The sequence below is a fragment of the Mus pahari genome, chromosome 10 (assembly GCF_900095145.1).
Source record: "Mus pahari chromosome 10, PAHARI_EIJ_v1.1, whole genome shotgun sequence".
Lineage (NCBI taxonomy): Eukaryota > Metazoa > Chordata > Mammalia > Rodentia > Muridae > Mus > Mus pahari.
The window spans coordinates 115,560,885-115,576,258 of NC_034599.1; the positions used below are offsets into that span (position 1 = coordinate 115,560,885).

Here is a 15,374-nt window from a genome sequence, read left to right on the forward strand (position 1 = left end):
TTAAAAAGACATTCTCTTGACATTCTCACTGTGCAAACTGACTTGTCCTTATATTTGTAATCTTTCTACCCCTGCCTCCCCAAGCGCTAGGATTGTAGACTACGTGGGGTTTCAAATATTGTTCTGAACTGTCACTACTATGGCCTCTATCAGGAAATAACAAACTTTCTGTAATAAGTCAGAGAGTAACTCTCCTAGGCTGCATTTAGTTTTTAAACAATTTTTGAGAATAAATCCACTGTTGGGCTGGGTGTTGTGGCATACTCGTCTAATCTCAATGGTTGGGAGGCAGAGGCAGGTCTATCTCTGTGAGTTCAAGGCCAGCTTGGTATACAAAGTGAGTTGTAGGATAGCCAGGGCTATGTAGAAAGACCCTGCCTAAAAACACAAAACAACAACAACAACAAGGCACTATTAACTTTCGGGATGGATTTATTGGTGGAACAGGTTGTCAACACTAGGTCTGTGAAGTGATGTCCGTAATTCTGAATCACGATAGGTGACTGTCTCCCTTTCTTTCCATGTCTGCTTTATGTTTCAGTTAGCAAAGATCCACAGTACAGTGAGGTGGATAAGACTTTGTTGGGAAGGATCGGAATAAGTGCTGTGTACTTCTATCACAGACTGTTGCTGTGGGCCAAGGTATTTTGTTATATATTAGTTTGATTTGCTACAGAAACTCTTACTTTTAAAATTAGGAACAGAATATGGAGTAATCCTTCACATCAGAAATTTTCTAATAATCACCACAAACATGAACCCTGACTACTTAGTGAGTTCTTTAGTTTTCACATTTGTTTCCACACCAAGTAGATATGGAAAGGGGGTGGTGAGGCACAGGTGTGCACAGGAGGTGACAAGACACCAACTGCTCTAACGAATTCTGGAGGCCATACTAAAATACTTTTATTTGAAAGTGTTGAATTTATAATTTATTTGACAACTCCTGTGTTGTCATTATAATCTTGAGAGAGCACAAAGTATTTTTCTTTTCTATTTGTTTGTTTGTTTGTTTGTTTGTTTAGACAGGGTCTTTCTCTATAATCCTGGCTGTCCTGGAATTCACTACATAGACCAGGCTGGTCTTGAACTCAGACATATTCCTGCTTCTGCCTCCTGAGTACTAGGTTAAGAGGCATGTGCAAACCATGGTCAGCCTCAAAATACCTTCCTTAAGATTAACCCAAGGTGTTCACAATCATCAAGACTGTTTAGAAATCACCGCCTTGAATACTCTAAGACACCACATGCCACGTGTCTATGTCTGACTCTTGATAGAGCCCATTATGCAGGTGGTCTGGTGACTCATTTAGTTGTATATGTGCACGTGTGTGCATACATGTGTAGATATATGTATATGATGGCATGCATGTGGTAGTCAGAAGACAATTTACAAAAATTGGTCCTCTCCAGCCATTATTGTAGTCTTAGGGATATAAATCAGGTCATGAGGCTTGCCATCAGAGCCTTTACCCTCAGAGCCATTTCATCAGCCTTCAAAGCTACACTGTAGTTATTGCATCCTTTAGATTTCCCTGAAATGATCGATTGAATTGTAGACTCCACAAAGTCCAAATAGAGGGCATGAAAATCCAGTGTGAAGGGAAGAACTGAGGATAGAATCAACAGAATGTGAGATTAAGTATGATCACTGTGAAATTAAGTGTTAAAGTTTAGGTTCTGTTAACTCTGGTTAATTCAGAATTGGATGGCTGTGTGGTAACATTTACGCATAGGTTCACTTGTATATATACAACATACATGGATTAAAAAGAGTTTTTGCACCCAGACTGGCTAAACACAAAGTTTGTAGGTTTGCAGACTTAATGCTATAAGGGAAGGCAGTCATAGCATTCATTTTATAGACATGCATGCCTGCACACTAGAGACTGTTGGACAAGAAGCCTTTTTGACAGTGTACACATTTGGCTAAAACTTTAGACTATTCTGATTTATTTGGTTATTTCTTAGATCATTAAGAAATTAATGGTGAATTTTTCTATCTTAAAAAATATTAACTATTGTGCTCAGAGTTGATTTCAAATGTCATCTTACTAGGAGGTGGTTTGGTGTGTGTGTGTGTGTGTGTGTGTGTGTGTGCGCGCGCGCGCGTGCGTGTATGCATGCATGTTTTCTGATTTGTTTTAGCTTTGTTTTTTTGGGGGGGGGGAAGACAGGAATCTACCCCTAATTGTCCTAAAACTATGTAAACCATGCTGACCTTGAGCTAATAGAGATCTCTGTCTCAGCCTCCTGGAAGCTCTGATTATAGGTATGTACACCAGACCTAATTCAAACCCATTCTTTTTTTAATAAAAGGTAAAATTCTTGAAATTAATCTAAAAATTTTCACCTGAAGATACATTTATTTATTCAAAATAAAAGTAGTTCACATCATAATAAAAATCTGGTTGAAAAGAGTATAGAATATTAAAGGCCTATAAACTAAGACCCATGGTCCACATTATGCCTACAGCCTGTTTTTGTATAGCCCACAAGCTCAGAATGTTTTTAAAGTTTCCTTAATTTTAAACATTTATTTATTGTGAGTTTATTTATGTGTATGCATGTATATGTGCTTGCCCATGCTGACACATGTAGAGACATGGGTTGTTTTCTTCTGCCATTGTTCCACCTTATGTTTTGAGACAGGGTTTCTCAATGAAGCTAGAACTCTGTTTCAGCTAGACTGACTGTCCAGCAAACTTCAGGGAACCTCCTGTCCCTGGCTCCTCAGCACTGGGGCTCTATAAACATGTGCTGTACTACCCAGTGTTTACATGATGCTGGGGATCCAAACTCATGGCCTCATGTTGCATGGCTAGCACTTTTCCAACTAAGCCACCTTCCCAGCCTTGCTTTACACAGACACAGTGCTAGGGAACAAACTAAGCCATCTTCCCAGCCTTGCTTTACATAGATACAGTGCTAGGGAACAAACTTGGGACTTCACACATGTGAGGCAAGCACTTCACCATTAAATTATACCCTTTTTTTTTCAATTTAAAAAAAATGTGTGTCAGTATTTTGCCTGAGTATGTGTATGTATACCATGTGCATGCCTGATTCTATGGAGTCCAAAGAGGGCATCAGGTCCCTGGGAACTAGCGATATGGGTGGTTGTGAGCCACCATGTGGGCACGGGCACTGCTTTTCTCTAAGGGTGGGCAGTGCTCTTACCCACTAAGCCACCTTTCCAGCTGCTTTTTTTCTTTTTATATTTTTAAAGAGTTATTTGTTAAAAACAATAGAATTTCAGCCACCAAATATTGCTGTCAAAGATTAAAGTACTTAACTGTAGTGGTATTGAAGAGCTAGTTCAGTGGTTAAGAATAGGTACTGCTCTCACAGAAGAGCCAAGTTCAGTTCCCAGCATCAAATCAGGTCGCTGGCAACCTCCTGTAACTATAGCTATAGGGGATCTAACACCCCCTCCTGAATTCCTCCTGGATGTAGATACCTACATCCCTGTACACATAGCAATAACTTAAAATGAAAGAAATCTTTTTTCTAAAAGTATTTATTGGCTGGCCATGGTGGCACATGCCTTTAATCTCAGCACTTGGGAGGCACAGGCAGGCAGATTTCTGCAAGGCCAGCCTGGTCTAATTAAAATTAAGGTATTTATTATTGAACTACTAACAGGGATAGTAGTAGGCTGGCCCCTAGTTTAAAATAATAATGCACACCCAAATTCTTTCTTTTTTTTTTTTTTTTTTTTTAGATTTTTTATTTATTTATTATATGTAAGTACACTGTAGCTGTCTGAAGACACTCCAGAAGAGGGCGTCAGATCTTGTTACAGATGGTTATGAGCCACCATGTGGTTGCTGGGATTTGAACTCCGGACCTTCGGAAGAGCAGTCAGGTGCTCTTACCCACTGAGCCATCTCACCAGCCCCACACCCAAATTCTTATGTCCAAACCAAAGACAATCTTCATGTAGAATTTGTCAAATAATTAATTTACTAAGATAAAAAAAAAATAACTGTTTTCAGCTAACAATTTTGGCTCTACTGTACTAGCATTTCACCCAAATTTGGTGACAAATTATCTTCATTTTCACCAACTCTCTTGGATCTCAGAATGGTAAACTATAAAAGGAATAAAAGCACATAATAGCTTTCTATATTAACACATGTAAACCTTTTACCAGGCAGTGAAATCTTTTTGTTTTGTTTTTGCGTGTTTAAGTTCTGTTGAAACGAGGCCTTTCTATAAAACCAACCTACCCTTAAACCATCAGTAGTCTTCTTGCCTCTACTTCCTAAGTGCTGAGTTTATAGGCATGAGCCACATGCCCCACTCCACAGACAATCTTAAGGGAAGACACTTAAAGCATTAAAAAAGAAGAAGAAGAAGGGCTGATAGAGAGGGTACTATGTTGGTTAATATGAGGTAAATAGGAAATGCTTGAGCAAAGTCTTGTTGCAATTTGACAACTGTCAGTCTAGCATAATAATTGAGACTGGTAACTGTCTCCCGCATATTAGCACTGATTTTGTGTCTCTAATACTGTAAATGAGTGATGGTGTTTTTTATTTTTATTCCAGGGAAGGAAGGTCTTAGATATATTATATGAGCTAAAAATACATTTCACGAGTTTAAAAGGACTTACAGGACCTGAAAAAGTAGCACCAAGATGTCAAATTGTAAATGTTGCAGCAGAGATTTTTATCAAAAGTGGGAGCCTAGATGGTGCCATTTGGGTCCTAAGGGGTAAGTTCTGACATTTACATACACAGTAACCTGTTATCTTCTTGTAGCCCTGTCTGTGTAATTGCCTTAGTTGACACTGAACTGAAGGGGATAGCTTGGTTTGAACATCAGTGAATATATATGAAAAATCACTATGGTATAAACTGATTCAGAAAGTAGCTTTATCTTAGCCTCGGTTGACAGAAGTTTGTTCATAATAAGGCCTAGTTGACACAGAAATTCTGAGTCTGAAACTATTACAGTTCTTCTATAGATTTTCAAAATGTTATTATTAGCTTGGCAGTAGTGGCAAATGCCCTTAATCCCAGCACTTGGGAGACAGAAGCAGGTGGATCTATGAATTCAAGGCTAGCCTGGTCTACAGAGAGAGCTCCAGGACAGCCAGGGCTACACAGGAAAACCCTATCTCAGAGAAAAACAGTAATTAGATGTGTTAATTATTTGAAATATAACATGCCAAATTAAATTCAGGTAATCCAGCTTTGGAAGGCAGGTTCAGCTACTGTGGGAACTCTTGGTCATGACTTCATGGCCCTCTGTTAACACGTGCAGGCAAAAGTGCCTGCAAACAAGATATTTATACCCAACTGCGATTACCCTGACAAGTGTCATTGTCATGGTATGCTTTTTTTTTTCTTTTGGGAGAATCGGAATGGATAATCAACACACCACTTTGGCCTTGTGATAGAATGGATGTGCTTAATCGGCATAATTTGCTCTGTACCATTGCACATGAAATCTTGGGCAAGAATCTTTACAAACAAACATTTGAGGTCTTACGGAATCTACCAAGCTTTCAGAATTCTCAAGGTACATTTTTAAAAGTCTACCTTCATTAACTTAAAAAAATTATTTTTGTTTTATATGTATGAGTGAGTGCTACATACATGTATTTGTATCACACACATGCCTGGTGGCTACAGTGGCTGTAAGAGGGAATTCAATCCCTCTGGAACTTAAGTCACAGTTTGTGAGCATCTTGATGTGGGTGCTAGGAACTGAATGTCCTCTATAGGAACAGCAAGTACTCTTAACTGCTGAGCCATCTCTCCAGCACAACCTTCATTTTTTGCCAGTTAATAAGACATTTCTCCATCTGTTCTGGTTAGGTGTTACGTTCAGTATTTTTTTTTAATATTTTATTTATTTATTATATGTAAGTACACTGTAGCTGTCTTCAGACATTCCAGAAGAGGGAGTCAGATCTCGTTACAGATGGTTGTGAGCCACCATGTGGTTGCTGGGATTTGAACTCAGGACCTTCGGAAGAGCAATCGGGTGATCTTATTCGCTGAGCCATCTCACCAGCCCACGTTCAGTATTTTTAATGAAACAATTTTCTATAAAATATGCTCTACATAAACTAAATGTATGCTTTAAAGATGCTTCTCTGGGTTGTTTGTTGTCAGGAGTCCTATCAGCATACACTTGTTCCTTGTCCTTGCCTCTGTACATTATGAGCATGCTTCATATCTTAACTTATTCTATGTCTTGGTAATCTTAGAATTAATGAGTTCTCTCAAAGGTTAAAATTCAAGCTTTAAGATAAGAGGATGGAATCTATGAGCAGACACTTTGGTGACAAGTTCAGAGGGTGATACAAAGGATGCAGAGAATGATTTAGGACCTTCCCCAGGTCTTACTGTGTCCTCTCAACTTCATCTTCCATTGATTGATGGAGATGCTGTTGTAGGAAGTATCTTCCTACAAATGATGCTTCCTTTACCTCGGTATCCCTAGCACAATGTCTGCCATCCATCATGCCCTTAATAGACAGTGGTGTTGATAATGAGGCAAAGCAGGTGTAGACATGCACAGACAGTTGTGCTGCACATTAGAAGTTCATACATGACAAACTAAAGGAGTTTCCTTCTTTATATGTACAACAGGGTAAGGGGTGATGTAATAAGTTTGGAGTTTTAGGAACGTGTTTAAGAAGATATAAAAGGTAAAGAGATTAATTTTCTGTAAGGGTCTGGACCACTTAAAGATCCTACAGTGATGTGGATCTAGAGTATAGATCATAAACCCAACTGAATAAACGAATTCCCCTACAAATTAGTGTGATACCCATTCAAGGATTATTTTTTGAGTCAGCATTAGAAGCAAATATATTTGAGTCATGAGAACTGAAGGCTGGGGTATGAGCTGTACAAACAGACCATGAAAAAAGTTCCAAGACTGAAATATCAGTGCTATGTAGGGAGACTAAATGGAGAGAAGCTAGTGCAACTTCTTAGCCTTTGTCAAGCTTTTTACATTCACCATTACAAAGGAGCACACAGTTTTGCTTTTGTCTAAAGGATTTTTGTTTCTTACTTGAAGAGTATGAAAGATGATTTACTTCAGTGAGTCTGACTTCTGCAATGGAAAGAAGGGGCTGGGGCTATCAAGATGGGCGAGAAAGTTGGAGATTATTGATCTTTATGTCATTGATCACTTTTCACTTTATTGTATCATTGTTTTCCTCATTTCAGAAACAATGGGGGTTTCCCAGTCTAGCCTTCTTTTTAATGAACTTCTGGATGCCTGTATAGGAAGTAACAGTCTTGGCATGTCGTCTTCGGTAGCAGAGTTCATGGTTGCCAAGAGCATCCCTATTGACTTTTCCTTCCTCAGGAGACTGATCACTTCCTTAGGAAGGAGTTGTTTGTGGCTCAAAGCCAGAGCCCACTACAAAAGTAAGTTCCATTGAAATGTTTCAGTTAATATGCTGGTTTTGATTATTCTCTAATCCAAGATCCATCTATAATATTTAAAACTAAATTTCTACACATGAAAAATAATGGTTGGTACATATTCAGAGGCAGGCAGTGGTCAAACAGATCTGTGCTTTTTTTGTATGGGGGGTTGTCTTTTGTTTAAAAGTGTCATTTTTTTTCTTGGCATGTTATCAATTCCAGTAAAAGGCAAGCAAAGGAAACAAAGGACAAAATTTAAAATAAAATAGTTTGGCATATCTTAAAACACTTTGTAAAAGAGTTGGATGAATTGAAATTTAAATATTTGGGTATCAGACATCCTGACTACCCCACCTGAACTAGAAGTGTTTTCTCAAACTCCCAACTATGATCACTTTTAGCAAGTGATAACTTTTCTTCCCAATGAAATGGGAAATAATTAGGTTGCATTATAGGTAATAAGTTTAAGTGTTTAATACACTTTTTATTTTTTGGAGGGTTCTTTAGGTTTTGATTTTTTAACACAGTTTCATGTTTCATGCATGCACACACACATAAATGTAAGTTTAAATATTAAAATGTTACTGGAACATCTTTAGATTATGTTCAGATATAATTCCCAGAGATTAGCATCATCACCTACACTGGGGTAATTTCTTGAAGGAAAAAATAACCCCAAACATTTTAAACAAAATCTATGTACAGATTTAATTTGATCTTGATAAACTGTATATAATATTGTCCATGTTCAATTGGATAGTTAATTCTAGGAGTATTAACTATCATTTCTAATAATCAGCCAAACAGTTTTAAGCTAAGTCAAAATTGTTCTCTTGAAAGATGAAGGATTTTAGACTTGAGCCAGTGAATGTGGCAGCCACATACAAGATAGAGCTAGGCTTTGTTCTTGTGTTCAGCACTTGTCGGGCAGAGTAGGAACAGTAATAGCCACATGATTTGATGGCACCTCTATGTAAACTCTCACCGCCGCAGTAGGTATTTAACGGAAGTGGCACTCTCTCATTAAATTCTTATCTTTGTATTTGTAATTCAGTGTAGACCGTGACCATAAAAGCATAAAGTTGTTCATAGACCAAATCCCATTAAAACCTAAATAGCTGTTCTGGTAATGTTCCATTTAGGAAGTTTTTCTTCTTGTTTTGAACTAATCTCACTATATGTAGCACAATTCATCCCTCCAACTTAGTCCTTTTGCTTTAGCCTAAGTGCTGATATTACAGGCACGTGTCACTACACCTGGCTACCTTATTAATTCTGAAATTATGTCATATATGTTACTATGAACTTGAAAAACATGGGCAGTTGCTGTAATAAAACTCAAAGGCCATTTTTCAGAGTTTTCATAAAGAGCAGTGTCAAATGTACCAAGATGCTTACAGTCATAAAAGGTGTAATAAATCTGCGAATGTAAATAGCTACCCTGACCTGAAAGTGGCTGTCAGATGCGGACAATTAGAAGCCATAAGTCTTACCCTAAGTCTTACCCATTGAATTTTGGTGAAGTGTGACCTGTTGTTTGATTTTCAGGTGCTCTTTCACTGGGTTGCTACCCACCATTAGAGGGAAACTTATACCGGAAACTTCTACTGGTTCCTTCTTATCTATCTGAGATTGAAATGCTTTTAGCTATCGAAATATTTCTGGTGTCTAATGCTAGTAGTATTCAGAGCGCAGGAACTCCCACACAGGTGCTGCAGATTGTTTTGAAAAGGTGGGTTTCAGCACTCCAGCCATATTCTGAACGTACAGCTCTATACCTGCCCTATAATGCAATGTGTGCATGCTATATTTATTAATACTCTCTATGTTATTATAAACTTGGCTAACATTTAAACTGAGAAAAAAACAAGACCTGCTGCAGGCTTAAAACCAAACAAATTAAGGAGCTAGGGGTGAACTTCAGTGGTAGAGTGTGTTCACCAAGCAGGTTAATAACACCCAGTAAACACTTTAGTGGTTTCAAAACTGTTAATAGTGGTCTTAAAATATGGATCTTCTTTAAGTAGCAATCTTTCTTGTGTTAAAAGAGTATGGTACCTTAAAGGGTCTTTATCTAAAAAAATAAAAATAGCTATGAATCTTTTATTTCTTATAGATCCACACAATCTAACATAAATGCCATGCCAGTGTGGCTATTTACACAACCCACAACCCTTATCTCTGGGAAATTCCTCAGTTTTTCATCTGTAGAATCTTAATTTTTAAATATAAAACTTAATATAAAGCACATTTTAAAAATAAAAAAGGAGCCGGGCGTGGTGGCGCACGCCTTTAATCCCAGCACTTGGGAGGCAGAGGCAGGCGGATTTCTGAATTCGAGGCCAGTCTGGTCTACAGAGTGAGTTCCAGGACAGCCAAGGCTACACAGAGAAACCCTGTCTCGAAAAAACCAAAATAATAATAATAATAATAAAATAAAAAGGGTACTTGAGTGCCAGATTCTCCCAGAATGAGTGATCCAAGAGAGAAAAGACTAGAAAAACTCAGGCACCTTTTGTGACTCCTCTCAAGAAAGATTGTGAAGGTCAGAGATTTTACCCATTTGTAAACTGGTGTGCCACAGGCCCATGAGACACAAGATTCCTATGTTGGAGACAGGGTACATTCTTGCTGGGGAACAGCAAGCAACCAGATGGTCAACTTATCATCCCAAAGTCCTACCGATAGCACACAGGGACACTTGAGCATGTGGCAGGTTCCCTGGCCCAAAGGCAGGTCCAGGCCTCAAGAACCCAAAGCCTGCTTTCCATTTTCTCTACTGCCCAATGCTGTCAGAAGTCTGTCTTTTGCTCCAGGAGAAACTAACTTTGTCTTCCAAGTTTTTTCACTATTTAAAGATGCTTGAAAATTGGAACAAGGAATAGTCAGTGTCTCTAACAAAAGTTCCCCAAATCCAGTTGGCTCCTGGCAGATTGTTTGCTAACATCCCATACTCAGAAATACTGCTTTCTTCATTTTGTTTCCAAGTCAGCCTCTGTTTACAAGAGAACATCCTTTTCCTTACACCTTTTTTTGAAAACCCATTGAAACTAGCCTTTGTTCTTACAGCTCTACTTCATTAAAGGATGGACTTCCTTTATTTGACACCATGCACTGTGTAGCATGAGGTGTCTAGGTTTTATTCTTAGAAGAATTTCATTTTCTTCTTGCACCATTTTCCACAGTTGCAGCCTCTATTCATTGTTGAGTGAGGGTAGTCATAACCCTAGTCCATAACTAGTGACATATCTAGATCTTTAATTTTATGAAGGCCAATATGTTTTGTCTTGCTGGTGTGCTGAGCCCTACCTTAGGTTACTAACCTCTAGAGGCTATCCATTCTTAGACATTGGGAATATGCCACCTGTGCGGGTTTCCAGTCTATCAGGCTCTAAAGTGCCTTATATAATTTAGGAGGCCCTAGAAGGTGCTTGGATACTCATTCTTCTTTTGAAGCATGAGCCTCATTTAGGTCACCAAGTGGCCTACACTGGTGTTAATTTGGGTAGAACCATTCTCAAAACTTGATGTTCACTGACATGCAAGGTACCAAGAGCAAAAATTAGTCTCATACTTTAAATAATTTTAACTATTTCCTTTTTCCACAAGAAAAGCTACCATAAAATAAGAGATTCATGCCAGTAAACACAATCACAGTTGATGCAGATGGAGCTCAGTACCAATCAGGGCCAAAGAAAACCATATAGCTCTATGGTTTGTTACTAAATGCTAGCTGCATATTAAGTACTTGCTTGAAACTAAAAACAACTAATACCAAGAAAAATCTAATGTGATTGTTAATCATTCAAGCTGTATTGCACTTAATACTAACATATAGCTTAATATTTACAGTTACTAGCTTTGAAAATACAAACACATAGGGTGACTAGCTGTGTTCTAGGTCAGTGCCTCTCATACTGTAAGCCATGGTTCACAGAGCTTAAGACTCACTGCTAAAAAATGCCATGGTAGCTTAGAAACAATAAATGCAGATCAATTTCCTACAGAAATGACATGGCTGCTTCTGAGAATTTCTACCTTTGGGTTCACTTTACAGATGTGAAGAAAGCAAATCTCGAAGCAAGGATGACTATCAAGCTGCAGTAGAAAGATTGATCATGGCTGCTCGAATATCGGACCCCAAGCTTTTCATTAAGCACATGACTGTCAATATTAACAAGGAGCAGGTGTACAGTCTGGAGCACTGTTCTGCTTTGAAATGGCTGAAAGAGAATATGAAGTGGGCTGGAAAGGTTTGGCTTTTCACTAACCTTTAGTAAAGGGTTGTTGTTAGATTTTCTTTTTAAGTTAAAATAATCATTGTTGGAAATAAAAGAATAAAAATAATTCATAGTATTCAGCATTTGTATCTTATTGACACTAGAAATCAGTTTTCAAGCAAAAAATTTCATTTACGTGCAATGGTTTTATTAACAAAAAGTGATTTTTTAAAATTGCTTTTTTACTTAAATTTAGAAGGACCTAAGTATGGAAAATTCCTCTTTGATAATTTCTTTTTTTTTTTTTTAAAGAGTTAATTTATTATATGTAAGTACACTGTAGCTGTCTTCAGACCCTCCAGAAGAGGGCGTCGGATCTTGTTACAGATGGTTATGAGCCACCATGTGGTTGCTGGGATTTGAACTCTGGACCTTCGGAAGAGCAGTTGGGTGCTCTTACCCACTGAGCCATCTCACCAGCCCATGATAATTTCTTCCGAGTGAAAAGCAACACTGGGTGCATTTAAGCATCAGTGCCCACAGTGTGCAGTGCAGTAAACTAAAGAGTCACCACATGCTGTGACTGACTCTGACCTAGTCAGTGCTACTTACTACTGCTGGAGTAAAAATGACAAAAAGCAACTCAGGGATAAATGGTTTATTTGGCTTGTGCTTCCATATCATAGTCCATCACTGAAGTCAGGGCATGAACCCAAGCAGGATAGGAACCTGGAGGCAGGAATTGATACAGAGGCCATGGAAGATGCTGCTAGTGACTTGCTCATGGCTTCCTCAACCTGCCTTTTTAAAAAAATATTTTATTTACATTTCAGATGTTATCCACTTTCCTGGCTTCACCTCCGAAAAACCCTTATAACATCCCCCTCCCCCTGCTCACCAACCCATCTACTCCTGCTTCCCTGGCATTCCCCTACACTGGGGCATTGATCCTTCTCAGAACCAAGGGCCTCTCCTCCTATTAATGTCCAACAAGGCCATCCTCTGCTACATATGCAGATGGAGCCATGGGTCCCTCCATGTGTACTCTTTGGTTGGTGGTTTAGTCCCTGGGAACTCTGGGGGTACTGATTGGTTTATATTGTTCCTCCTATGGGGCTACAAGCTCTTAGCTCCTTCAGTCCTTTCTCTAGCTCTTCCATTGGGGACCTTGTGCTCAATGCAATGGTTGGCTGAGAGAATCCACCTCTGTATTTGGCAGGCACTGTCAGAGCCTCTCAAGAGACAGCTATATCAGGCTCCTTCCAGCAAGCACTTGTTGGCATCCACAATAGTGTCTGGGTTTGGTGGTTGTATATGGGATGGATCCCCAGGTGGGGCAGTCTCTGGGTGGTCTTTCCTTCAGTTTTTGCTCCATACTCTCTGTATCTCCTCCCACGGGTATTTTGTTCCCCCTTCTAAGAAGGACAGAAGTATCCATACTTTGGTCTTCCTTCATCTTCAGCTTCATTTGGTCTGTCAACTGTATCTTGGGTGTTCTGAGCTTCTAAGCTAATATCCATTTATCAGTGAGTGTATACCATGTGTGTTCTTGTGTGAACCTTACTCAGGATATTTTCTAGTTCTATCCATTTGCCTAAGAATTTTATGAATTCATTGTTTTTAATAGCTGAGTAGTATTCCATTGTTTAAATGTACCACATTTTCTGTATCCATTCCTCTGTCGAGGGACATCTAGGTTCTTTCCAGCTTCTGGCTATTATAAATAAGGCTGCTATGAACATAGTAGAGCATGTGTCCTTATATGTTGGAGCATCTTCTGGATGTATGCCGAGGAGTGGTAGAGCTGGGTCCTCCAGTAGTACTATGTCCAGTTTTCTGAGGAACAGCCAAACTGATTTCCAGAGTGGTTGTACCAGCTTGCAATCCCACCAGCTGGTTCCTTTCTCCACATCCTCCCCAGAATCTGTCACCGGAGTTGTTTTTTTTTTTAATTTTATTTTATTTTGAGACAGGGTTTCTCTGTAAAGCCCTGGCTGTCCTGGAACTCTGTACACCAGGCTGGCCTCAAACTCAGAAATCAGCCTGCCTCTGCCTCCAGAGTGCTGGGATTAAAGGCATGCACCACCACCGCCCGGCATCACCTGAGTTTTTTATCTTAGCCATTCAGACTGGTGTGAGGTGGAATCTCAGGGTTATTTTATAGAACCCAGGACCACCATCCCATGGATGGCACCATTCACAGTGAGCTGGGACCTCCTACATCAATCACTAAGAAAATGCTTTCCTGCAGCATGATTTCAAGAGCTATTTTCTCAACGAAGCGCCCTCTTCTCCGAGGACTCTAGTATGTATCAAGTTAACATAAACGAGCAGCACAGACTTAAAACACAAAAATCAAGGGCACTCTACCAAACGTCTAAATTACCCTCCTAACAATTTCCTTTTAGTGTGTCTCATATTATGTGTATGGTGTGGGAGGAGCACACATCCATGTGGAAATTTGCAGGACAGCGTTTTGGAATCTGTTCTTTCCTTCCACCTTCATCTAGTTACGGTAATCAAACCATGGTGGTCAGGCTTGAGGGTCTGATAGCAAACACTTTCATCTGTTGGTCAACCTGGCATTACAGTACTGTATGCTTTATGATAATGTGTGACTAAGGACATTGGTAATGAAAATATTTTAAATGAATATGCCAAAATATAAATATCTAACAAGGATTGTCCCAAAACACTAGGAAGTTAAAACTTCAGAAGTTGTCAGGTGGTGGTGGCCCATGCCTTTGATCCCAGCATTCAGGAGGCAGAGGCCAGCAGATCTCTCAAGGCCAGCCTTGTCTACAGGACTACACAGCAGGACTACACAGAGAAATCCTGTCTCAAAACAAAAATAAAAACAACAAAACAAAAACTTCTTCAGAAGCCATCTTCAGTATCTGTAGCCTATTCTCTTTAACATAATCCTCATTCTAAATAGTACTGTAAGCCACAAATTCAAGTCGTTTAGAGGGAAAAAGCCCTAAATAAGGTAATAAATGGGACAAGTATTTAAAGGAGTTCTCAAAATGGGCAGTGACAGTGTCCTTAAATCTAGTCTCACAAGAGCAGGAAAATTGAGTCCCGGCACTCTTAAGCTTGCGTGACACGTGGCGCAAACACTGCCTCAGAGACAGGTGAAATCCGTGTGGGCAATTATAAACCAAGCTCCTGCAGACAAAGGACAACGATTAGCGCCGCCAGGTCGTCTTCAGTAGAATGAAGATCTGAGAGAAGGGGTGGGATGGCTTCTTGCTGGTTGACCAAGCCAAGAGTAGCAAAGCGAAAAGCAGTTTCTATTCCATCATTTGTAGGTCTGGAGATCAGATACAGACGTCCAATAAAGCAGTAAAAAGGCCATGCTCAGATACAGACGTCCAATAAAGCAGTAAAAAGGCCATGCTCAGATACAGACGTCCAATAAAGCAGTAAAAAGGCCTAGTAGCGAGTCGTGTTGTCACGCCTGTAATCACAGCACTTAGGAGGCTGAAGCAGGAAAATTGCCGCAAGTTCAAGGCCAGCGTGGGTTACAGCGTGAACCACTGTCCCAAATAATTAAACTATTTCAAATAAATTAGATTGAGGAAAAGTCAAATGGGAAATGTAAGCCAGAGAAACGGGATCTTTCCCACTCAGCTGCATCTGGGAAGTCTACCAAGACTACCAACGGCTGCTCAGCGAGGACTGCGTCACCAGAGCGCCCTGCATAGCCCCGCCCCTCCCAACCAGGGGCTGCGCGTGCGCGCATTGACCCCGC

General features: G+C 39.6%; 1 protein-coding gene across 1 annotated transcript in view; it reads left to right on the top strand.

Moving 5' to 3' along the window:
• The window catches only part of Topaz1 (testis and ovary specific PAZ domain containing 1), a 52,886-nt gene extending 41,141 nt beyond the window's left edge, over positions 1 to 11,745 (top strand). Inside the window, exons 15-20 of the mRNA XM_021207947.2 lie at positions 542 to 642; positions 4,554 to 4,719; positions 5,365 to 5,529; positions 7,197 to 7,400; positions 8,949 to 9,132; positions 11,458 to 11,745. Of these exons, the coding sequence (XP_021063606.1) occupies positions 542 to 642; positions 4,554 to 4,719; positions 5,365 to 5,529; positions 7,197 to 7,400; positions 8,949 to 9,132; positions 11,458 to 11,677 (1,040 nt within the window). The 3' untranslated portion in view covers positions 11,678 to 11,745. The remainder of the gene's footprint in view (positions 1 to 541; positions 643 to 4,553; positions 4,720 to 5,364; positions 5,530 to 7,196; positions 7,401 to 8,948; positions 9,133 to 11,457) is intronic.
• Positions 11,746 to 15,374: the final 3,629 nt, after the last annotated feature.